The sequence below is a fragment of the Narcine bancroftii genome, chromosome 2, assembly GCF_036971445.1.
Source record: "Narcine bancroftii isolate sNarBan1 chromosome 2, sNarBan1.hap1, whole genome shotgun sequence".
Lineage (NCBI taxonomy): Eukaryota > Metazoa > Chordata > Chondrichthyes > Torpediniformes > Narcinidae > Narcine > Narcine bancroftii.
In genome coordinates, this window is record NC_091470.1 from 157,376,771 (window position 1) to 157,402,676 (window position 25,906).

At 41.0% G+C, this 25,906-nt stretch overlaps 1 protein-coding gene across 4 annotated transcripts; it reads left to right on the forward strand.

Moving 5' to 3' along the window:
* The first annotated feature begins 6,462 nt into the window (after positions 1 to 6,462).
* On the forward strand, positions 6,463 to 25,831 carry otud3 (OTU deubiquitinase 3). Of its 4 annotated transcripts, XM_069918819.1 has the most exons (9): positions 6,468 to 6,578; positions 6,796 to 7,175; positions 14,178 to 14,326; positions 16,899 to 17,011; positions 18,604 to 18,726; positions 20,326 to 20,472; positions 22,412 to 22,505; positions 23,298 to 23,476; positions 24,397 to 25,371. In XM_069918819.1, exons 2-9 carry the CDS (start codon positions 6,973 to 6,975, stop codon positions 24,571 to 24,573), a joined length of 1,185 nt encoding a protein of 394 aa, XP_069774920.1. In that variant the 5' UTR covers positions 6,468 to 6,578; positions 6,796 to 6,972; the 3' UTR covers positions 24,574 to 25,371. The 4 variants fall into 4 exon arrangements, with proteins under 4 accessions (XP_069774921.1, XP_069774922.1, XP_069774919.1 ...); XM_069918820.1 differs by having other exon boundaries at positions 6,463 to 7,175; positions 25,217 to 25,831; XM_069918821.1 differs by lacking the exon at positions 24,397 to 25,371 and adding an exon at positions 23,851 to 24,167 and having other exon boundaries at positions 6,463 to 7,175.
* The last annotated feature ends 75 nt before the right edge of the window (positions 25,832 to 25,906 follow it).

Sequence of the window (25,906 nt, forward strand, 5' to 3'; positions counted from 1 at the left end):
TCAAAGATCTCAGCACATCATCCATAGTTCAAACAGTTCATGGGGGTACTGAAGGGGGAAGTGCTCTTTTTCAAGCCTGACCATGTTGAGATCCAGATGGTGGCACTATTTTTATGGAAAGTAGAGATTCCCTGGTGTCTGGATCAATGTTTATTCCTCAAAATCCATCACTAAAGCAGATTGTCTAGGATCATCTTGTTGGTGTGCAAATTTGCTGTTGGGTTGTACCTACGAGAGGGTGCCACGGTTGGCCTCCGATGGGGAGTTCAAAAGAAGACTATGAACGTACAGATTTCTTTAAATAAATTATTTTAGCCAGAGGGTTCAGGATTTGTGAAATTCATTTCCAGATACAGATGTGGAGGCTGGATTATGATTGACAGATATCTAATTAGTCAAAGTATCAAAGGATATGGGGAAAAGACCAGAACTTGGAACTAGATGTGAGAACAGTTTAGCTCAGGGTGGATTTTCAGACTCAATGGGTTGAATTGGCTATTTCTGTTCCTTTATCTTGTGATCCAGTGCTCTGAATAAACCAACCTCTGACTGTGACAGATGCCAGGCAATGCTAATAGTGAATTTTACATTTCCATTTTATTACATAACAATAAATGGGATCTGATCTGGTAACTGTTTCAGCAGAGGGAAGAATGAATCAAATTTGCCAAAAAGTTAAAGCAGGAAAAGGCCATTTGGCCAATCAAATCTGTGACAGTCCAGCCAAGCAATCCATCTTATCCCTCTCCTTCCATTGCACTGTGAATTCTTTAGATTCAAGTACTGTATTTATCTCGCTTCCTACTGAACACTACAATTGAACTTGTCTCTACACCTCGCTGTCCTTGACCCCACAATGTGCAAAACCTGCATGAAGAACAATTTCTTAAGGGATCAGTGACTTCTCCATACCTGATTCTGTACACACCTACATAAAACATAACTTTACATTCATTCTTTCTGACCAGTGACTAGCATTGCCTCCTCTACACCCCACTTTTTAGTGGCGTGCAAGCACTTGTTTTTAACCAGGAGGCACTGCCACCTTATCAAAACATAAAAGTAACCAGATAACCATTTATGGAGTGGAAACAGGCCACGTTGGCCCTTCCGAGTCCGCACCGGTTCACTCGAACAACTCCACTAGCTCAACCCTCCCGCTCTCCGTCCATAACCCTCCAACCCCCTCACCTCCAACCTTCTCTTAAATGACAGAAGGGATCCTGCTGCAACAACTTCAACATAACATCCCAGTGCCATGATTTATGAAAGTTAAGATGCCAAAAGCATGCTTTCCAACCCTGAAGAGAGAACAAGCATCTGTAATCCCAGATCTTTGCTCTTCCACAGTCATGAATGTGCATGTCCTACCTTTGTTGTCCATTCCAAAATGCAACCCCTCACATTTGTCTGCATCAAACTTCATCTGGGCATTTTTGGCCCATTCTCCCAGTTGGTCCAAATCCCTCTGGAAACTTAGAAAGCTTCCTTCTTTCTGTCCTCAGCAAATCTTTTGATCTAATTCACCACATTTTTGTCAATATCATTGATATGGATGACAAACCGCACATAACCACGGTTGCAACACAGATTCCCAAGGCACATGTCTCCCCATGTATCAAATAATTTTGTGTTTGTGAAATGCAAGTATATGTAAATATGTACTGATAATACATCTTTCGTGACAGGATGATGCTTCATTTTAGTGCTTTCTTAGAGAACATTCTATAATGAGTCTATTAGCTCCATCTTGTGTTTCAATAAGGACTAGCTGCTGTTTCCCCATTATAGAAAATACATTTAAAAGGAAAAACTGAAAAAGCTTAAGTAATAAGTCAATAAATTCAACATGGCAATTCAGTAACTTATTTGAAAATGAACACGTTAAAGCACCATGAACAAAATAAAACAGAATGGACAGAACGTTGTATTGCATTGATGGGTCAATAGGTAGAAATCAAAACAAACTGTGGTAAAATTGTACTGCTCAGCATCGAGCATTGGGCAACGATTGGTCAAAAGGGCAGAAGTGAAACATTCAATTTCCAGAGATTTTGAAGAGAAGAACCACAAATCCTAATTATGAGAAGGTGGCTATTATTATTTTGGGGAAAGATTGGTGCTTTTAGAATTTGTGTTTAAATGAGAAAATTTTTATATATGACATGGAAAGATGTGCACAAAACTGGAACCAGCTTGTAAAGAATACCAAGAGCTAAAAATGGGTTAAAACTAGTGAAAGAAATAGGACAAGTATCACGAAGCATTTCATCATGAAAAGAACAAGTTCAAATTTATTATCAGAGTACAAACATGACATCACATACAATACTGAAATTAATTTTTCCGTGGGCTCGGCAGAATTTCTACTTATCGGTAGTGCAAAAAATTTACTCCAAGAACAAAATAATTTCAGGATCTTTAAAATAAAATCAAAGAACGTAATAGGTTTGTGTGTTTTATTCTTATTTTATTCTTAGGTAGTTCGGCTCTGAATCTTGGGTCCTCTACTGGCATCACCTACGGCTCCTAGAACGCTTCCATCCTGTCCTCAACATTCATTGGAGTGACTTCATCACCAACATCGAAGTACTCGAACTGGCAAGAGTCCGCAAGCATCGAATCCACGCTGCTGAAGACCCAACTGCGTTGGGTGGGTCACGTCTCCAGAATGGAGGACCATCACCTTCCCAAGATCGTGTTCTATGGCGAGCTCTCCACTGGCCACCGAAACAGAGGCGCACCAAAGAAGAGGTACAAGGACTGCTTAAAGAAATCTCTTGGTGCCTGCCACAATGACCCCCGCCAGTGGGCTGATCTCGCCTCCAACCGTGCATCTTGGCGCCTCACAGTTCGGCGGGCAGCAACCTCCTTTGAAGAAGACCACAGAGCCCACCTCACTGACAAAAGACAAAGGAGGAAAAACCCAACACCCAACCCCAACCCACCAATTTTCCCTTGCAACCGCTGCAACCGTGCCTGCCTGTCTCGCATCGGACTTGTCAGTCACCAACGAGCCTGCAGCAGACTTGGACATACCCCTCCATAAATCTTTGTCCGCAAAGCCAAGCCAAAGAAAAGTCCTTCATGGTTGAATATGACTTGCTTCCACTCCACTTCTGTGGCTGATAATCCCACTCCAAACTCTACAAACCATGCCACAGATGGGCAAATGGAACTCATCAGAGCAATTTGGGGTGTTCCATCAGAACAGCCTTAATATAGAAGCTTGAGGTGTTTCATGCCATCCTGGATGTTTCTTCTCTACTGTACAAAGTCATGGCTAGGAATTCCTGTGAGTTGGAGGTGATGGGATTTTTTTTTCAGATAATGATATTATTTTGGATATTAAAGGAATGAAGAAGCAGTGCAGAAAAATAGTGTGGAGGTAATAGGTCAGCCATAACCACAATGAATGGCAGAAGAGGCATGAGGGATTAAATGTTTCTAATGTACGTGTGAGAGCATTTTATCTACGGTATGTGCCTATCTCTTGCCATGCACTTAATGGGAGTATGGTATCAGGCCTGTGGCCCAGCCACCAGTGTGACCAGAGCCTCCATGTTAGGGATCTGAGTGGACCCTAATGATTGCTCAGCTACGTTGCCAACAAATTTGTGACATCCTTTGCAGCACTTCAGAGCCCTACTGAAGATTTTTCTCCAGCATTCCAGAAGATAGAGACATGCCCCAGACATGAGCTTGTCTGTTCCACGTTTTAAAAATATATTTGTTCACAGAATTCTTCTGGATTGCCTCCTATCACAATATCTATTTTCTTACGTGGGGTCCAAAATTGTGCACAGTATTCCAGGACAGTCTCATCAACACACTGTACAATTGTGACACTGGTTCTCTATTTTTAGGCACCAACCCTCAAGTGGGCCAATGTGCCATTTGCTTTCTATATTTTTATACACAAAAACAATAAAATCATGCGGTAACTCCATTCATTTATCTCTTTTCTGTTTAGATAACAGTTTGCCTTTTGGTTCCTCATAACAAAATGTATAACCCGTTTTCTAACATTAAACTTCATTTACTCAGCACTTGCCCATTCACTCACTATATACTGTTCCAACATGCAAATATCTTCATTGCAGCATGCCTTCCTATCTACTCTGGGGTCATGCCTATAAATTTGACTAAGATTATCCCTCATTATTCTCATTTCCAAAAATCAACAAAATTACTATTCATTCTGTCCCTTTCTCCAAGTCATAATTATGACTAGTAAACAGTTGTAGGGCATTCCGCTAGTCTAAACTCAGCAATCAGAAAGTGACTCATTTAATCCAAATGTTTGTCATCTATTCGATAACCAATCTTCAATCTATGTAAACACACTTACCCAATTCTATGATTTTACGTATTGCCAAAAACAATTCTGGGCTGTTCTTTGAAAAATTTGCTGATTTGAAAGGAGTTTAAATTGTCAAAGATTGAGAATTAGATAGGCAATAAAACAAGAAATTAAAATGGCAAAGTCATTAAATATGGCGAAGATTGGGAAGAGATTGTTAGGTCCCCTCCCATGTATCTCTCTTTTGCTTTCTCTCTTTCAAGATTGTAAATGAGGCAAGATTATATTAGATTGGAAAAGAGGGAACATGAATTCAGAGAGGTTGACCCAAGATAAAATGGATTTTGGGTGAGACAAATTAAGATTGAGAGTTGTTGAGATGAGATAGAATGGATCCTTTTGGAGGCAAATTGGAATAAAACAAGTTGAGTTGGGATAGTGCAAAACACAAAAATGCTGGAGAAACTCAGCAGGTCACACAGTGCCATAGGAAGCAATGTTTCAGGTCTGATCCCTTTGACAGGTATGAGAAGAAAGCAGACAGACACCTGAATAAAAATGTCAGGGAGGAGGGAAGAAGGAGCAGGGAAGGAGCATAGATAAACAGGTAAGAGGTCATAGGTGGATATAGGTGGGGGGGGGGGAACAGAAGAGAAAAAAAAAGCTGAGGTGATAGGTGGAGGGATAGGATTCTGAATGGAGAGGGAAAGGGTTGGGAACTGGAGGAAAGGAGAGGAGATAGGGAAAGTGAGTGAGAAAGAGAAAAAAAGGAGGGAGGGGAGGGGCCTAACAGAAACTGTACAGTTGGCATGTCATTAAAAAATTGGAGCAGGAGTAGGCCATCTGACCCATCAAGCCTACACTGCCATTCAGTAATGATGGACTCATCTCCCTTTACTGTACCTACCTTTTCCCCATATCCCTTAATTACCCTATTATGTAAACATTTATCCAACTTGGACAAATATTTTACTGAGGAAACCTCCACTGCTTCAATGGGCAGCAAATTCCACAGATTCACCACCCTCTGGGAAAAGCAGTTCCTCATCTCTGTCTAAAATCTACCTCCCTGAATCTTGAGGCTATGTCCCCTAGTTCTGGCCTCCCCCACCAATGGAAACAATTTCCCTGCAGATAGTTTGTACATTCTTATCTTTCATAAGATCCCCTCTTTCTTCTAAATTCTAGTGGGCTAACCCCTTCATCCCTGGAATCAACCTGGTGAACCTCCCCTGCAATGCTTCCAAAGCCAGCACACCCTTCCTCAAATAAGGAGACCAGAACAGGTTGGAGCAGTGGTTCTCAACTTTTTTCTTCCCACTCACATACCACTTTAAGTAATCCCTACGCCATCGGTGCTCTGTGATTAGAAAGGGATTGTTTTAACTGTCCCCAATTGACTCGTTAAGTGCACGGTTTCATCTCTCCAAAGGAAGTGGGCCAATGACAATTTTTCTCAAGCAAAATATTCCAGTAACAACTGGGTCTAGAGCAGTGATTCTCAACCTTCCCTTCCCACTCATATCCCACCTTAAGCAACCCTTTACTAATCACAGAGCACCGATGGCATAAGGATTACTTAAAGTGGGATGTGAGTGGAAAGAAAAAGGTTGAGAACCACTGGGTTGGAGAGCTGGGCTAGAATTAATTATCTGGATTCTGATTGGAACAGGTTGAAATTGGGGGTCTCTGATCCGACAGTGGGGATGATAAATGAGGGCAGATTGGAATCAGAGTAGGTTATTACTGAGAGGTAGAAATTGGATTAGGATGATCAATATTAAAGTGGAATATGATTGGAAAAGGGTGGAATTTGAGTAAACCGAGCAGAGAGAGTGAATTATGATAGGAGGAGGCTTGAATTGGAGTTGGTTGGGTCGAGGCTCATGATTGAGTGGACTATGATTGGAATAGGTTGAGATGCAATAGGTTACGAATGGGATAGTTTAAAAGTGTGTCGATGGAGGTCAGGTTGAGGACAAGTTGGCACAGGAGCGCATTAAGGTGGGGAGATGAAGCCCGATGATTTGGTGCCTACTCAGCGCTGCGGCCCGAGGGGTGGGCTCTGCTACTTCCCGGCGGCCATCCAGCAGCCTGCCGGCCTCCGACTGTCTCCGCGGGCCGGTGGCGAATCGCCTCGAGACCACCCCACCCCCCCCCCCCCCCCAACCAGCTTTCGACACCACTCGCTCCGAGAACCCCCCTCCCCCGGGACGGCGATTGGACAGGTCGAGGAGGCGGATCGGGGCCTGCGAGCGACGGAGTCCTCTGGCGGGTAACACCAGCACGCAAGCCCGGGGTTTCGAACGTGGCTTTAGGCCTCACTCGCCGCTTTGGAAAGAATAAAATTGAGCAGCCACTCTTACTGCGTCAAAAGCCTCTCACAATGGGGAGTGTGGCGCTCACGGTGTCTGCTGTATCCTGTGCAATAGTCACCCACCTGCTGAGCCAATAACTTATTTTCTTTCCCCCTCCCCCCCCCCTCTCTCCAGATCCTTTCGACGTGAGCGGAGTGCGAGCCTCGGTCAACCCCGTCTCGTCCTTTGCCCTGTGCGGCCTCCGGGTCGGGCTCTGTCCGTCACCATGGTGACGCGGCGCCCCCTGTCTCCTTGAGGCGGCCCCCTCCCGTCCCGCCCGCCGGCCCCCCGTCCCGCCCGCCTTGGTGAGCCATGTCCAGGAAGCAGGCGACCAAAGCCAGGCACAACAAGAAGCTGGAGGTGGAGCGGAAACGGGACGAGAGGGCGGCGAGACGAGCCGTGGCGAAGGAGAGGAAGAACAGGAGCCAGGGTGGTGCTGAGGATGAGGAGTTCGTCAGCTTTGCCAACCAGCTGTTAGCCATGGGGCTCCGGCTGCGGGAGGTGCCTGGTGATGGGTAAGGAAGGTGCTGGGCAAAACTCTGGCCCACCAGAGCCAAAGCACCAATTCATTTTGTTCTCTCTTGACCTGTACCCTGAGGCTTCTTAATGGTACTTTAATTCCTTGTTCATCCTCTTATGGAGAACTAGCAATAGCAATAGGCAGGAGGAACATTGGTCGACCCCAGCTTGGCTTCAAGGACTTCAGCAAGTGAGACCCAAGCCATAAAAATCAACACAGAGGGCTGGGAGGGTACAGAGGATGACTGCCACAAACGGCGAGGTATCATCAATGCCTAGAGCAGGGGTGGCCAAGCCACCGCTCGCGAGCAACATGCGGCGTTTTGACCTGTAATGCGTGGGAGGGGAGGTGTGGGGAGTTGGGTCGCCGGCTGATTGTCATCAGCCTGCCCCCGGCTAGCCGCTTTCAGGTGCCTAGGGGGAGCACTCAGAAGCAGGGAATATACCTCCCCGAGTTGGGTTGAGTAAGTACACCTCGGGGATGAGTTCTCCCCTTTCAGGTGGCCTCCCGACAGCAGCATTCGGGTATCTTAGGCGGTTTTACATTCGGGTATTATGGCCACCTGAGAGGGGCTAACGATAGTGTTAGTTGGTGTGGCTTGTGATTGCTACGGCTCTCAAACATCTGAAGTTTATGGTATGCGGCTCTTACGTTAAGCAAGTTTGGCCACCCCTGGCCTAGAGCAAGGAGGAAGAGTGATCTTGAGTCAGTTTGAGGAGTGGAGAGCTAAGTGAAGAGCACAGGAGACAACAATTCAACGATGCCCTATATTTGCAGCAGAGTAAATGGCAGAGCCTGCCATTCCAGGATTGGCCTCCATAGCCACAGTCGACATTGCTAAACAAACCGGAGGGACCATCCTCATGGTTGATCATAACCCACAGAGGCCAAGAAGTACACCTTGACTTCAGTCCACTTGTTAATTTTATCTCTTGACCTGCACACTGATGTTTCTTAATGGAAGCAAAACACAAAAGTCTGCAGACCCTGTGATTGAAATAAAAACCGGTTGGAGAAACTCAACTGGTGTACTTTATATAGCAAAGATAAAGATACTTAATCATTGTTTTGGACATGTCCTTCATCCAAGTACCTTAATACCTCATGAAGAGCTCAAGCCTGAAACATTGGTCATGTACACTGTTTGACCTTAATGGTAGATTGTCACTTTAATTTCTTGTAGCTTACACCTTGACTCTAGTCCAGTTGGTAATTTTAAAAAAATCTCTTGACTGGTGCTTCTTATTAGTAGTAAATAAACAAAATTGCAGGATAAACTCTGCAGATCCTGCAACGACCTTAGGTGGCAAACATTTTGGGCTCAGGCCTGAAACGTTAGTTATATAATCTTTACCTCCTATGGATGCTGCAGGACCTCCTGAGTTTTTCCAGGAATTTTTTTGTATTTTACTACAATCACGGCATCTGCAGACTTTCTTGTTTCACTGCTTCACTTTGATTCCTTGCATATAACACATGTCCATTTGTGGAAGGTCAAGATCCTAAATCCTTTACGAATACTTGGCAATTATTCAAGTGCTGAAAGAGTTAATGCTGCTTCTTCTACACGCAGTGACTGAATGAATTGTGATTTGCTAGGATTATGAAGATGGTCATTGGAAATTAGCATCTTGGGTTTAAATTTCCCAGACCATGAGAATTTTGTCTGCCAACTGCAGATTTCTGAGAAAGCAGATTTGTGAACCCAGTTGTACAAATTGTTATTTTGAAAACTTGAAAATGGTGAGTACTTCAAAGTATTGTGGAAACAGCTGAACAGAAGTTGAGACTGAATAGTTTCTATTTTAGATTACAATAAAATACTAAAAACAGTTTCAAAAACAAAGTCTGGTTTTTTTTTCAGAATTTTAAATTTTATTCTTGATTTCCAGATACGGCTGTATTTTTCTGTTTTATTTTCAGTAGTGGTAGAGTCTAGGACCAGTGTTCACAGTATCAGAATAAAAGAATATCCCTTTAGAACAAAGATAAAAAGAAATGTCTTTAGGATGATTAATCTGTGGAATTGGTGGTGTCCAGGTCATTGGGTATATTTAAAGCAGAAGTTGCTAGGTTCTTGATTAGTAAGGATTTCTTTCAAAGGTTATGGGGAAAATGCTGTGGTGAGGGAAAAATACATCTGCCATGATTTGAATTGTGCAGCAGACTTGATTAGCAGAATGGCCTTATTCTGCTCTTGGTCTTCTACAGTGAGAGAGCTTTATGAATGCAACTTGTAGATTCTAGCTGGGTGATCATGCAGAAACATTCCTGCCTCTGAGTTCCTTGTAGGTCACTGAATTGCATTTTTGAGTATTTCTTTGAGTGCAGTACATCCTGTGGTTCATTGTGACAGTCTGGTAAAACCTGGCCAGAATTCGTGGGTGTTGTATCCTCTTGAAAAATTCTGCAATTGCTGAAATACTTCAAAATGTACCTATTAGAACTCACTTTTTTTTTAGCAAGTCCATTCTGTTCATGTTGTTGTGCTAGTAGTAATGTGGCCAGCTACTCTTACCAATTGCTCTTTTTAATTAACTTACACTTTGTTTTAAATATCCATATTGATCAATGATAAGAAAAAATACAATAAGACAAAGGTTTTTTTGTCAATTATTTTACAAATTGGCTTGTTTGTTTTGAGGTTTTGGAAGAGACAGATTACAGTGGGCAACAATTTTTTTCAAAAGATTTTCATCCTAAAAAAAAACAAAAGAGGGTTATGATGGATATCTTCAGGATAATTTCAGATTTGCTGTATCGCATAGGAAGTTGAAATTTTATGCAACATTTTATTGAACTTAGCATGTTTAATCGCATAATGTACCTCTGAGCCAAGCTCTCAGGTTGACTGCATGTTTGGCTTGTCACCAATTTTGCAAACATAGAGTTCATAGGCTTTCTTAATAAGTGCAGTCATGATGTGTCTTTGAGCCTGAAGCATATATACTCCCCACAAATGTAACAGAATACATAGCAGCCGTTGAGACATTTCTGAGGTATTGAATCTTCCTGAAGACAATAAATACTATTGTTAAGTCTTCTTTTTCTTTGGCTTGGCTTCGCGGACGAAGATTTATGGAGGGGGTAAAAAGTCCACGTCAGCTGCAGGCTCGTTTGTGGCTGACCAGTCCGATGCGGGACAGGCAGACACGATTGCAGCGGTTGCAAGGGAAAATTGGTTGGTTGGGGTTGGGTGTTGGGTTTTTCCTCCTTTGCCTTTTGTCAGTGAGGTGGGCTCTGCGGTCTTCTTCAAAGGAGGCTGCTGCCCGCCAAACTGTGAGGCGCCAAGATGCACGGTTTGAGGCGTTATCAGCCCACTGGCGGTGGTCAATGTGGCAGGCACCAAGAGATTTCTTTAGGCAGTCCTTGTACCTTTTCTTTGGTGCACCTCTGTCACGGTGGCCAGTGGAGAGCTCGCCATATAATACGATCTTGGGAAGGCGATGGTCCTCCATTCTGGAGACGTGACCCATCCAGCGCAGCTGGATCTTCAGCAGCGTGGACTCGATGCTGTCGACCTCTGCCATCTCGAGTACCTCGACGTTAGGGGTGTGAGCGCTCCAATGGATGTTGAGGATGGAGCGGAGACAACGCTGGTGGAAGCGTTCTAGGAGCCGTAGGTGGTGCCGGTAGAGGACCCATGATTCGGAGCCGAACAGGAGTGTGGGTATGACAACGGCTCTGTATACGCTTATCTTTGTGAGGTTTTTCAGTTGGTTGTTTTTCCAGACTCTTTTGTGTAGTCTTCCAAAGGCGCTATTTGCCTTGGCGAGTCTGTTGTCTATCTCATTGTCGATCCTTGCATCTGATGAAATGGTGCAGCCGAGATAGGTAAACTGGTTGACCGTTTTGAGTTTTGTGTGCCCGATGGAGATGTGGGGGGGCTGGTAGTCATGGTGGGGAGCTGGCTGATGGAGGACCTCAGTTTTCTTCAGGCTGACTTCCAGGCCAAACATTTTGGCAGTTTCCGCAAAGCAGGACGTCAAGCGCTGAAGAGCTGGCTCTGAATGGGCAACTAAAGCGGCATCATCTGCAAAGAGTAGTTCACGGACAAGTTTCTCTTGTGTCTTGGTGTGAGCTTGCAGGCGCCTCAGATTGAAGAGACTGCCATCCGTGCGGTACCGGATGTAAACAGCGTCTTCATTGTTGGGGTCTTTCATGGCTTGGTTCAGCATCATGCTGAAGAAGATTGAAAAGAGGGTTGGTGCGAGAACACAGCCTTGCTTCACGCCATTGTTAATGGAGAAGGGTTCAGAGAGCTCATTGCTGTATCTGACCCGACCTTGTTGGTTTTCGTGCAGTTGGATAATCATGTTGAGGAACTTTGGGGGACATCCGATGCGCTCTAGTATTTGCCAAAGCCCTTTCCTGCTCACGGTGTCGAAGGCTTTGGTGAGGTCAACAAAGGTGATGTAGAGTCCTTTGTTTTGTTCTCTGCACTTTTCTTGGAGCTGTCTGAGGGCAAAGACCATGTCAGTGGTTCCTCTGTTTGCGCGAAAGCCGCACTGTGATTCTGGGAGAATATTCTCGGCGACACTAGGTATTATTCTATTTAGTAGAATCCTAGCGAAGATTTTGCCTGCAATGGAGAGCAACGTGATTCCCCTGTAGTTTGAGCAGTCTGATTTCTCGCCTTTGTTTTTGTACAGGGTGATGATGGTGGCATCACGAAGATCCTGAGGCAGTTTACCTTGGTCCCAACAAAGCTTGAAAAACTCATGCAGTTTGGCATGCAGAGTTTTGCCGCCAGCCTTCCAGACTTCTGGGGGGATTCCATCCATACCTGCTGCTTTGCCACTTTGTCACCTTACAAAGCCGTCCTGTCCAGAGAAAAAACAAGCCTTCCGTCGCGCATGCAGCCATCTTCAGCGCAAACTCCGGGAGATCCAAAATGAGTGGTGGACTAGCCTCGCCAAACGAACACAGCTCAGCGCGGACATTGGCGACTTCAGGGGTTTCTACGAGGCTCTAAAGGCTGTGTACGGCCCCTCACCCCAAGTCCAAAGCCCGCTGCGCAGCTCAGACGGCAAAGTCCTCCTCAGCGACAAGATCTCCATCCTCAACCGATGGTCAGAACACTTCCAATCTCTTTTCAGTACCAACCGCTCAGTCCAAGATTCCGCCCTGCTCCAGCTCCCTCAACAGCCCCTAAGGCTAGAGCTGGATGAGGTTCCCACCCTGGATGAGACATATATTGTTAAGTACAGTATTGTTAAGTACACTTTTGCCCTTCTGGGTGGAACTAGGCCAATCCCGGGGGAAAAAGTCAAGGGTAAAGAATTCCCACAGGACAAAGCTGTTCTTCTTGGGAAGTATGATGGACATGAGGCTTGAATCCAATTTGTAATGATCGCATTGGTAGTGGCCAGGAAGTGCATACTGGTTACCTGGAAATCTGAGTCCAACTTGGGCATTGCGTGCTGGAATATGGAAATGCAAAGCTGTTTTTCCCTGGAGAAAATTACCTATAACTTGAGGAAAAATATAACATTTTTCTAAGAATTTGACAACTATATTTAAATTTCATAGGAGCATAGTTATTCTGTGGATCTCACTGCCCTCCCTTCCCCGTCTATCCTACTGGGGGAGGAGACATCTATTCCATCCCAATCAAGTAAGTCAAGAAAAATGTAACAGCTGAGGTCAGGCCCTGATGTGTTCCATACCTTTGTGGTTGTCTTCAATGTTGTGAATAATTGTGGTCTGTTGTGTGTGGGGAGGGGGGAGAAATTGCTCTGACTCAACAGTGAATTTTGTATCTAATGGCTAACTGTAATTTGTGATTACTGGAAATTGAGTTTGAAAATCTATAAGCAAAAGAAACACTATTGCCTGAAAAACGTGCATCAACATGCATTCAATCTATGTCATTGTAATGCACAGCATCTGTAGATGTGAGCTGCTTTTATAGCCTGTCTGCATTTATCCTGACGAAGCATGCCCAGGCCTAAGACAACACTTGCATATCATCTACTCTGAGTGCATGTCCAGGCAAGCTTGGACTGATCAAAACTTTGTGGGCAATATACAAGTAGACTTGAAATATGGCATAAAATCTCAAAAATAGGTTATATTTTTTTAAAAAATGCATGATGGTAACATTTTAAGGTGATTTCTGTGATCAGCAGCCCAAAATTCATAAAATAAATCCAGAAGTGTTCAGGAAGCAAAATCTTGGTCTAGTGTTTTTTTATTTTAAAGTCATCTTAATGTTCCAAGAAATCAAAGCAATTAGCATGCATAATAAGAGGCTTCATGCACAAATCAATATTATTTTTAACTGTATTTGATATTACAGTGTTCCAATAAATTCACTCAGTTTTGTGCTCTCTATTTCAAAAATGGATGTTTAGTAAGGGCTGCAAATTAAGGTAGACTTGAAAGTTGAGGAAATAATGTATTTGCAAAAATCAACCCTCAGAAGGTCTTACCTCAGGAAGAAATAACAATGATTTTAAATGTAGATTGAGAAACCCAACAATCTTGTTTGCTATGTACTGAATTTAAGCACTAGGTAAGTAAGGATTTTAATTTTTCAAGAGCACTTAAAAGAAAATACTGCAGATGATAGAAACCTGGATTAAGTACAGTAAATTCTGGAAATGCACAGCACTTCAAGCAGTAACTGCAGTGAGAAATGTATTTCTGGAAGAATCTTATTTAATTTGAGAAATGCAGCATGGGAACTTGGAATGGTGGCATGCATAGTCTTCAACCTCTAGCACATCTCTTTTTAATGGCTGCTTAAGCTGACAATGGAGCATACTTTATGATTGTGGACTCAAGTTGTGTTGTGTGGTGAACCACATGAGAAGAAAACTTGTTTGTAACACTATTCAAAATGATTGCATTCTTGTTAAAGCTCAGCCAGTACTTCTGCCCATGTTGCAGTTGCTCTTTGGGGAAAAATATGTTGAAATTGATTATTTTTTAAAAATTAATTTGAAGTGATTAAGAGCTTAACAAGCAAATTGTCTAATTATTTTGTTGTAAGGAATTGTTTGTTTCGTGCTCTCGGTGATCAGCTGGAAGGACATTCTCGGAACCATCTCAAACACCGAAGACAAACTGTAGACTTCATGATAAAGCATCGTCAAGATTTTGAGCCATTTGTGGAAGATGATGTCCCTTTTGATCGATATGGTGAGCTGTGGCTATAATTTTTCTGTTTGTAATTGTGTAGAACATAAGCAAAGAATTTTTCTGTTTGTAATTGTGTAGAACATAAGCAAAGAATTTTTTTGTTTGTAATTGTGTAGAACATAAGCAAAGAATTTTTCTGTTTGTAATTGTGTAGAACATAAGCAAAGAATTTTTCTGTTTGTAACTGTGTAGAACGTAAGCAAAGAATTTTTTTAACTATGATCTGTTAATGTAAAACATGTTCAAATGAGCCATTGACATGAAAAGTAATTTTCTACAGATTCTGAGAAAGAAATACTCATTTTTAATTTTATTTCCGATTTAGGAAATCGGGAGTATTTTGCATTTCATAACCCTGAGGAGTGTTCTGTTATAGCAGTTGAAAGTGCATTTTTGATAAACATTGTGGTTTATTTTCATGATGGTTTTCTGATATGATCCTGGTCTGCCAACAGTGAGCTAGATGATTTATAGGAAATATGAAGGGATGATTTATTGTGGTGGAAGCTGATACAATAGCATTATTTCAGAGGCATTTAGACAGGTACATGAGCCAGTGGTGATGTTGACCATGTGCAGGCAAATGGGATTAGTTTAAATTGGCAGTATGGACATTGTGGGCCAAAGGGCCTGTTTCTGTGATGTACTATTCTGTTCTGTGTACCTACTTGCCTAGATCTAGCAATGGCTGAATGGTAGTAAAACATGAATGTCTGCAGACACCATGGCTGAAGTAAAAACAGAATGCTGGAAAAACTCAGCGGGTCAAATAGTGTACTTTTGTATCGTAAAGATACATAACCAATGTTTTGGGCTTGAGCAAAATGACTGTAGGTACCTGAACAATGGTGGGGGGGAGGAGCACCTTCCCAAAAGCAGGAGGTAATGGGTAGATAAAGGAGAGGGAGCTCTGTGATTGGAGAGGGAAGGGCGTGGAGAGCTAGAGGAAAGAAGACAAAAGGAAAGGACAAGGAGAGAAAACAGAGTAGGTGAACAGAAATTAGAGGTCCATGTTCATGCCATTCAGTTGGAGGGTGCCCAGATGGAAAATCGAGAGTGGTTCCTCCAATTTATGGGTGGTCTTGGTGAGTATGGGAATGGGGTACGGAATTGAAATGATTGATCACTGGGAGATCCCTGTCACTAATGCTGAAGTACTGTACAGATCTGAGGAGAACACCAGGCTAAATATGAGAGTATTATACTGGAGCGTTATCATTGATACATTAAGCTTGGACTCTTTATTCCTTGGGTGGATACATGATCTTGTGTCACTGCACTACAAAAGTTGAACACTTCAATATCTGTGCATTAACGCTTGTTAATAATTCTTTAAATGTCATTATTGTATGCAAATTGTGTTACAATTCCCACATTAAAATTAGAGTATACTTCAAAACTCTTTTGCCAGTTAAAGCAGTTAATAACCTCCTGAGGTTGTATGGATGCAGGCATTTAATTTGCCTTAAGTCACTGGATTCTTGCTGGCAAAAACTGGATTTAATCTCTGATCCTGGAGGGGGAATGGGGGGGGGGGGGGGGGCGGTGCTGAAATAAAAACATCATACCTTGAGATAAAACTAATTAAAGAAATCTTTAACATTCTTAAACCCTTGTGGTAATTGTGTGCATTTATTGAGTCCCAACGTTACACTTTAACTTCTCTGGAATGCAAAAAGAATAGTTGATCAATTTTTATTTGTCTGAAGTTAATGATAGTTCAGATTTGTTGAACAAAGGAAAGGGAAGTACAGGAAATGAATGCCCCATTGTAGAGCAAACAATAAATTCTCCTAATGTGACCAATGCTTAGAAAATCACTTATTGTGTATTACTGTTTTGAAAATGTGGTAGATGTCTCAAATAACTGGTGGTGGTCTTGTACTGTCAGTGTTCCCATAATGGTGTTCAGGAAGGAATTCAGGATTTAAACCCGGTTATAATTAAGAGCACATTTTTCCTTGGCAAACTCTGTGCGATTAAAATGAAAACTTAATGATGATCGTATGCTTACGCTCTTGCCTAACAGTTGAGTGACTTGATCGCCTTTTTTGTGGCCATCCAAGGTCCTGCGCAATTACACAAACTTGATCAGATGTTTTTTATATATCATGGCATCATTTCTATTGTCCAGAAGGCTATATTGCAGCATGGTTAAAAGCTAGATTATACGCCCTGGAAAGTTCACTCAATGGTGTCTCTGATTGTGAGTCTGGTTGTCTATGGATTATAATGGGTAGAGTGGGCAGATCAGTAGGATCTAAACTCTTAACACTTCATAACCTTTTGCCTCTGCTGCATGGGCATTTGAGGTATCCTGGCCAAACAAGAAAAGTGGACGACTGATTTGAAGGAAATGCAGCAGGTCCGAATTCAAGGATTGGGAATATGAGTTGTTTAAACCTTGGGCTGAAATATAAAATTTTGTGAATGTGTAAGGTGACGTGACGGGATGATAGATGGATTCATTTCTGGCAAACTGTAAATATTGAATCCCAAGTCTCTGGTAATTTTTTTCTGTAAAATACAGAATTAATATTTGGTGTACAACATTGTTAAATCTAATTTTCAGTTGCAAACCTGGAGAAGCCTGGCACATTTGTCGGCAATGATGTGATCGTAGCTTTTGCAAGAAACAATCAAGTGAACATTGTGATCCACCAGCTTAATGCCCCACTTTGGCAGGTAAATTTAATGTGCACTGCATTATTAAGGGATTTGAAGACCATGCATAACTGGTGTGCAGAGGGTACGATATTGACAAATGTCAACACGGAGACTACAAGTCACTGGGCAGTCATTACACTTGTGTACATGAAGTTTCTTCTCCTTCCACTCCACTTGGGTTTTTGGGCTTGATTGTAGAACTGGTGCCCAGCAAGGGTGACCGATGGCATTGCCAAAACTTGTTTCAAATTCTTCTCGGGTTTGGGAGAAGAGTAGCAATTGATTATTTATTTTTGTATTGTGGGGGATGTTGCATTTCTATCTGGGAAATCTAAATGGTTATGTGGTTTTAAATTACTGACAAACCAGCAGGTGTTTCTCACCTGATCATATGGAAATTGCAATTCAAATTTGTTATCAAATCGGACCAAGAAATTAATTATCGCTAAAGACCATAGCAAGCTAACATAAAGGTGCAGAAACATGGGTTGAAATCGAGTTAGTGTAAGGCCTTCTGAGATATTGTAGGTACTGACAATTTGATGGCGTAGGATCGTTCAACCAGGTTTGAAAAATGCCTTCTGGGGTTCCACTATCGTGACTGACAGTGATGGGACATGGGGGAGTGTGCCCCAGTGAGTCAAGGAAGAATGGGGCAAGGCTCAGTTGCCATGTCTGCCTGTTGCAGCTAAGATTCAATGTATTGTGTGATGGGATTGACTAAGATATGAAGGTCCTAATGAAAGAAATTTAATAGGAACTATTGAAGATGCAATCCGAGTGACTGCATTGTTTTTGCATGTGAATAATTTGTCTGCTTCTGTTTAATCTCTTACAAGACAACTTCCCATTCCAGGTATTCGTATCGTTAACTTTGGGCTGTTTCCAATGCAGTAACATCTTTCCCCATTAGGAGGCCATTATTGTGTACAGTATTCCAGATATGGTCTCACTTGCAGCTTCTATAACAGAAGCATAATCTTTTCATTCAATTTCTCCAGCAAGCGACCTACAGTAAAACAAGCTGAACCTTGAGGATTAGGGATGGCTCGTTGTGTTATTCTGCTATCCTTGACTTTTTTTTAAATTTCACACTAGTGCCTTTTTAATGGATCAGAGCTGGGGGAATGAGGAATGCTGCTGAGTAATTCTTCAAATGGTGTATTTTATGGCAACATTTTATGTTAATAGTTAATGTGTTCTGCAATTCATAAACTTGAACCAAATAATTCTGGGTGCCTATAATGTAATTTGTATTGCTTTCCACCCAAGTGTTCAAAATATCTGGAATTGGAATACTGTACTCCTAAATAATGTCTATTATGCAAATGCCCAGAGTTCTCTCAATGTTTAAATCTAAATACTGTGTAGGTAAAGCCCAGTGAGGCAGTTTGTAACTCTTTCAGATGTTCAATGCAGAGAAATTTCCTCCTTGTCATTGGAAAACAGTGTGCCAAGAATGGGCAGGTTTCCTTGTTTATTAATGCAAAGAGTGCAATAGAAATATTGCCTCTGTAAAATACATTGATCTTTGATCCTTGTGTAGATAACAAAGCAGACGGAACATAATGTACAACAGCATGTAGATTCTGTATTGTTAAACACTGCAGGTTTTTGGAACCAGAAAGAGTAATGCTGCTCAATTGCACATTGCCTACCGATATGGGGAGCACTATGACAGTGTGCGGAAGGTCAATGATAATTCAGAAACGCCTGCAAACCTAAGGACGGAGGTGAGTGAATGTATTTGAGGCCTTGGCCCTTGCCTGTGTGACAGTGCAGTGGCTTTTAGTGGTAAATGTTTCTTGTTATCGTCGAGCAGTTCAAATGCTTAGACCCTTTAACCTGAATCCTAACTCTAGTCCAGATGATTGTTGTATATGTCAGTGTATAAGACTCCCCCAGAATTTCCACTTAAAATGTAGGTTTTGAGTTATATTCAGTGTATAGAACTACCCCAAGTCTGGCATTTACAGCTGAGAGCTTGCTTCTGCAATAGTCCTTTAACAACCATCCCGCTGACCAGTGGAGTGATGCTGTTAAGCACACTACTAAGCAACATTGTGGTTATTTAAAAAATTTTCCCAATTAGTTTCAAGTAATGGTAAAATACAGTCAATTACCGAACATAATATGCATCAAACATTCCAAGCTGGTGTAATGTAAACACTAACGACGTCACTTGGGCATCTTAACTTTTATAGCAACAGACAGGTGTCAAGTATAATTTTAACATTTGCTTGATTCGCAATATTTGGAAATTAAATTACCCAAAGGCGACCGTTAGCTTCGTTTGCTGTGCTGTTATTTTAAGGTTTGTTAGGTTTATAATACATTTATATTGTTTTAATATAACTTTATTAATCCAGCTTCCCAAATGCAAGTTTCAGTAGAAAGATTTTGTTGGAGGACAGTAGGAGTTATGCAAGTGTTTTATGATATTTTCCATTGCCTTGGGGGATACTCTACAGAATGTTAAGGTTCAGATTTTATACTTGGTGTATAAGGCAACCCCTGATTTTGGGGTGACATTTTTAGGGATCAAATTTTGTCTTGTACACTGACATAAGGTAGGTGGCTACACGTGAGACTGCAGATGCTGGAATTTGGAGCAGAAAACAATCTGCTGAATGAACTCAGTTGCCCAATGGGAGAAAGGATGGTCTGTTTGGGCCAGAATCCTTCAAGCCTAGGTGGATGTATTAGAGTTAGTTTGTAAATGTGATTGCAAACCCCTAGTGACATGAAAATTCTATTTCTTTCAATTCTGGCTGCTCAGGAAGTGGAATGAATTTTAAACCTATTTTTAAAAAAATTAAAGATTTGGAATGGTGGGAGTGAAACGTTTATTAGATAATAGTCACCTCGTCTTTATTTAATGTCCACTGTGTAGTACAGTTTGAATACTCCTTATCCAAAATGCCAAGGACCAAAGTGTTTTGGACTTTGGATTTTTCAGATTTTGGAGCATCATTTATATAAAAAAAAAAGAACTCATTCATTCAGACTTAAAGATACGTGCATCTACACTCCATAATGAACTCCTTACGTCCACTACGTCCTGTTCTCCAATCGAGATTTCTGAACTCAATTACATACCTTGTGGGACCATGAATGAAAAATGTTTCTTATTTTGAGTCATTTCAGATTTCATATATTCAGATAAAGAGTCTTCAACCCGTACGTTAGATGAATGCAATACTGCAAGGCAACTTCCTTGTGCCCAAGTGTTTCTTGCATTTGCATTCAGAAGCTGCACGTTATTTTCCTGTGAGATGGTCTCCACCACATCCGATTCACAAATATTCATGTTTAACTATGTGGTTGCACAGATGCTCATTAAAGATGATTCAAAGAAGAAAGATCGTAACAAAATGTGTCATTATCAAGTGGAAGATATACAGGACTTTGAAACCAAAGCGACAGAAATAGATCTGGATGATGCAGTTCAAAAAGTGCACAACGCAACAGGGTGCATGGTGAGTAACTGGAGACCTATTAGTCAAGCTGCCTTCGATGATCATTCCAATGTCCTGACATTATTCAATATTTTTTAAATTGATCTGATTTTGAGATCCTTGTATGATAACAGCTCGTGCTTTCTTTTTCTCGGGTGAGGTTTGTTTTGAGAATTGTAGGATTTATTAACTCATGACTAGTGCAGACCCACAGTATACAGAACCACATGATCCAGCTTGGGACTCTATCAAACTGATCTGGAGTTTGTTGGTTGTCCTCAGTTGGGATGTGGTTTGATTATGAAGTTAGCATAATGCACTTCTGGTCACTACATGCTGACCACAACAGGCATGTGTTTTCTTTATGGTTGGAATATGAGCTTCATTTCTTGTAGTGAAAGAACTGAGTCGTTCTATGATTCTGATCCAGCAATTTTGCATTTCCAAGTTGGAGTTGTGTGTAGTTTGGGAAGGAATTACCAGTACCATCTGTGTGCTGATTTCCTTTGTCTTCTTAGATTTGGGAGGTGCTACCAAGAAGCCTTGGTGTCTTGTTTTCCATAGTGGTTAGTCCGATGCTGTTACAGTGACAGCATCCGGGATTTGAATCTGGACACTGTGTAGGAGTTTGTACATTCTCTGTGTTTCTTCAGACTTGCTTTTGTGTTGGGTGCAGTTACTTTGGGAGGATAGGGAATTTTTCTCTGAGAATACTGTTGAATAGATGGAGGTGACTAGATTTGCTGGAAATGGTCACATCCAGCAATTGTTTAGCACTAAATATTATTTTCTAGTTTTCACCCTGGACCTGAATGTTCAATAGATGCTGAATATGAGCAAAATTTCTCATTGGATGAGGTGAAATGGTGTAATTACCAAATATCCTGACTTCTAATTATTGAGCCAGCAGATGATTGAGTTTAGGACCTTGAGGCTTGAGATGTTTGACTTCCAACAACAACTGCCTTCTTTTGTGGACTTCTCTCCAATAAGATTATCTTATATTTTCATTGACTTCCCCCAAGAGTTCCCAAATGCATATTCATCAAATACTGCTTTGATGTTAGAGGCAGTAATTGTGCAGAAAGCAAGCTCTTTGCATTGCAGCCCCAGTCCAAACATGGACGATGTGAAGCCAGATAGTCTTACCATCTTTTGAAATAGTTCCTGTTGAAGCATTGTTTGCTAGCTGTGTGAATGATGCATTCCTTCACTTGGCCAAGGTCATGTTTATATTTAAAAAAAATTAAAAATAAAAAAAAATCCTAGTTTCTGTGATTGTTCCAGACATATTTTGAAGGCTGTGTTTAGTTCTTGGTCATCATTGGTGCTGCCATTTGGCAACTCTTGAAATTCCCCCAGACTCAGCACTTGCTATATGATATTTTTTATTGATTTCCAAAATTGGAAGAAAGCTGTTTCACAATCCAACGAAAAGCAGTAGAACATTAAATTTCCTTTTGGCTTGACATGTTTGGTGTTACAGATCCTTTGCTTGTTCTGCAGTTGTTTGAAAAGTGTGATCGATTATTACCATGTGGGACAAGACTCAGATTTATGAAGAGGATACACCAAGCTGTGCATTTTTTTGTTGTTGAAATATGGTGTCTTTGTTGTGATTTGAACATCTGTCTCACCTAATGCATTGCCCTTAGATTGATATCTTGTACAAAGTCTGAATAAAGGTTGGCAAATTTTCATGTCTCTGTTCCTTTCTAATAACATTACCAATATTGACACTGGCTTTATTGAATTTCAATTCCCCGCCCCGGCTGCCATGATGGTTTTGATGTGTGTCTCTGGATGACTGGTCCAGTAACATAATATGGATGTGGCTATTGTAACCACTGGAGTCAAGGATTCCAAACTGTATTCAGAGCACAAATTAAGAATTAGCATTTATTGGATGTATGGAAAAACCTGGTGGATTTATTTTTTGGGATAATTGATGTTCTTTCAGGAAACGGATGTTATTGTTCAGAATCTGGAGCTTGAAAACTACAACATTGAATCTGCAATAGTTGCCATCTTGCAGATGGATGAATTGAAGAATAGTGAGTTCCATTTGCATTTAATATACAAGTTGTAAATTTATTTCCATTTTAACTTGTGTTAACTAAAAAAAAACTCATTTTTCTGACTAACTTTGTTTTCATTGGTTTTCAATGTGAGATTTAGTGCTCAAATTTCAATTTGGGTTGTGTTGCTCAGCCTCGCCTTAACTTTCAGAGGATCACTGAGACTATCTTTCAATTGAATTATTTAGAAGCCTCTCTGGATGGCTTTAAAACACATCTTTCTAAAAATGGATAAATGTTTAAGTTCATAACTTGACATATCAATATTGTCTCATTGGTTGTCAAAGATCAGCTTAACTCGAATACAGTATTGCTACAAAAGGCTTTAAGAGTCTGGAAGGGTAACCTACCTTTTGAAAGTCTTGTGAATAAATACGTTGTCTAGTGAAGGAAGCTAAGGCTTGGTTGAAAACACTGAAGAAGTCGTGTAAAATTTAGAGCAACACACAAGTTCTGGAGAAACTCAGCAGGTCACACATCAACCTAGGAAGCAAAAGAGTAACCAACATTCCAGGCCTGAGCCCTTCGTCAAGGTATAATCAGCTCTTGCTTCCTATACTGCTCTGTGAACTGCTAAGTTTTTCTTGCACTTTTCTGTGTTGCACTACATTCAGTCTCATTTGCATCTTTTCTGTTTAACTTCAAATGTATATTTAGGATGTCTTGTCGTGTCTCTTTCCGCAAAGTACCATTAAGTTCAATCATGTTTTTTCTGCTGCCAAACCACTCTTGCAGTTTGAGTTTAATTTAGTTATCCTTTTGGATTAGAAAGGATTGAAGAGTACAACAAAAACCGCCCTGATGGTGGTCCTCCGCATACATCTTCTCTATGGATGGAGAATGGAACTGCTGCCAGGATTTTTGGAAATCAAGTTGTAAATCCTAAAGAAATTGAAAATAATAGGACACTAAACAAAAAGGAAGAAAATAAGAGGACCAAAAACAAGGTGTGTTAATATCTTCTGCACAGCAATGACAGGGGACTGGGATGGTTGGTACAGAATGTGATGTGCAAATTTTATTCAAAAATATAATGCTATGTGTTTATGCCCAAATATGATGATGAAGAGTGGATTCCCCTCTGCAAGTAGCATCATGTAGATAATTTTGGCCAGCTCAGTCTTTTAAAATGTTATTTTTAGCTATCTCGTAAGCATGGATTTTGAAGGTTCAATGTTGAGACTATCACTATGGAAGGCAGTCTGCCAATCTCTACAATGCCTTTAAAATTGAGTTTGCCTTCAGCAAACATACAACTGGTTTGTCACATTGTACTTGGTGTATTGAGTAGTCTCACAGTTTCTCTCTAATATTCATACAGGCATGTAGAGAGCACCATTTACAGAGAATTAATCTGTCCTAAGCAAGGATAACATAACAACACTGGGTTCATTCAAGAGCCTGATGGCTGTAGGGAAGACTCTGTTTAAGCCCTGTTGGAGTGAAAATAGCATGACTTTGAGAGAATACTGATGAAAGAAGACATTACCAATTGTGTCATTTTGAAGTGCTGAGGAGTTACTCTGTCATTGCTAATATTCATCCTCAATCAATGTTTAAACATTGTGGTCTTTATCATATTGCTGCTTGTGGAATTTTTAGTGTCCAAATTGGGCACAATGAATTTCTCAAAGTATTGACAGAAGTAATTTGAGGTGCCCTAATGCACTTCATGAATGCAAGCCAAAAGCAGTTCATCTTGGGTAATGCCTTGGTTTCATCTCACTGGATTACCTTCAAGCTGTCAAAACTGCTTGGACCTTTGTTGCAGAAAGCAGAGTGAAATACATCCTAGCTATTCAAATTTGGTGTTTATCAAAGTTTTTTTTCCTATTCTCATTCTCCATTTGAATTTTTTAAACTGCAGCTTACAGGTAGGGAACGGAAGGAACAATTAAGGATAGAAAAGAAGAAACGCCAGGAAGAGAGGCATCGACAAAAGGTTCTAGACAACAGGAGCAATAATTTGGAAGAGCTCACAACTGATGGGAACTTGCAACCACCAGTTACGTTAGTCAAAACATTTGCTACTTTAAACATCTGACTTGAGGTCCATCTACAATTAGAGATTTCCTAGCCTTGTATGAGTTTGAAGTCTCAAAACCGGAGATGATCTTGTAGGAGGGGATTTTGGACTTGTTTTTTTTCCCTCATGCTGATTTACATTAACAATGACTTCACACCTATTTTTGAAGAACTTTGCTTTTGTGTAAGATGGAAGAACAACTATCGAAGTGAATTTACACTTTATAAATGCAATAGACATAATGGTAATAGGTGAGAAAATAGACAATTTGAAATGATTAGATGAATTTTAACAGTAAATGGCTTTAAAAGTGAGTATGCTCTTGAATTATAAATGTGTGGTTTAGAGAGTTGACCCATCTTCAGTAAAGTAGTCATCACATTAATGCTCAGTAATTGAGATGAAATTCCAGACCTATTTACAGCAGGTGCAGATCTCCCAAAAGGCCATTGTAGAGCGAGTTTGCACAGGAGCACTTCTGAATGACTTGTTAGTGTAGCATTTGCCTGCTGACATTGATTAGCGTCACAAGCTGAGAGGCAAAGTTGACTTCAACTGCAGAGTTGACTTGATCCCTTTTCAGACAGTAATATTTTTAGTTCAAGGTTTTTTAAAAAAGAATGCTGCTAATCATGAAATACAAAGGTGGTTTTCCCCACAGATTATTTCAAGAGCATGCTGTTTAAACTATGGAAGAACTGCTGCTTTGCCATTGTGGAATGGGTCGCACCAGAGATTTCTGTAACTTGTTTATCAAAGCCATTTGTTTGAACACTCCTGGAGGTAACTGAATGAAAAATAAACTTGTTGAATTTCTACCTCCTGTTTTTTTTAATATGTATGTGTAGAGCTCGTCGAAAGAACCAAAGACTTGTTGATCCAAACCAAGGCTTTTATTAGCAAAAGACAGGAGCTCGTCACAGGTGGCCGACCAGTCCGGAATGATCCGACCTGGCTAGGGACACAACCCTTTAAGGCCCAGACAGTAGGCGTGGCTAAGCTCTCAGCCAATCACTGTAAGCACAGTCATTACACTCTAGATACTGTAACTATATACATTGGTGATAGGTCTGTACTATCACAGTATGGCAATAAAGAATAGTCTGATTTGGAAAAATCATTAGGAATAGCCAAGTGTTTGAAACTAACTCCTGGAGATCTGTTTAAACATATGACTATTGGGTGATTGTTTTTGCTCTATTTCTGTTTCTCTATAAAAGGGAATAAATCAACTCGTTGATGTGCTAAATTTTGTATAAATAAATATTTAAAAATTGGACTTTGTATTGATTTGCAACCGGGTAAGATCTAAAGTTGAGCTGTTAGTGATGTACATTAGTATCTAAAGGAA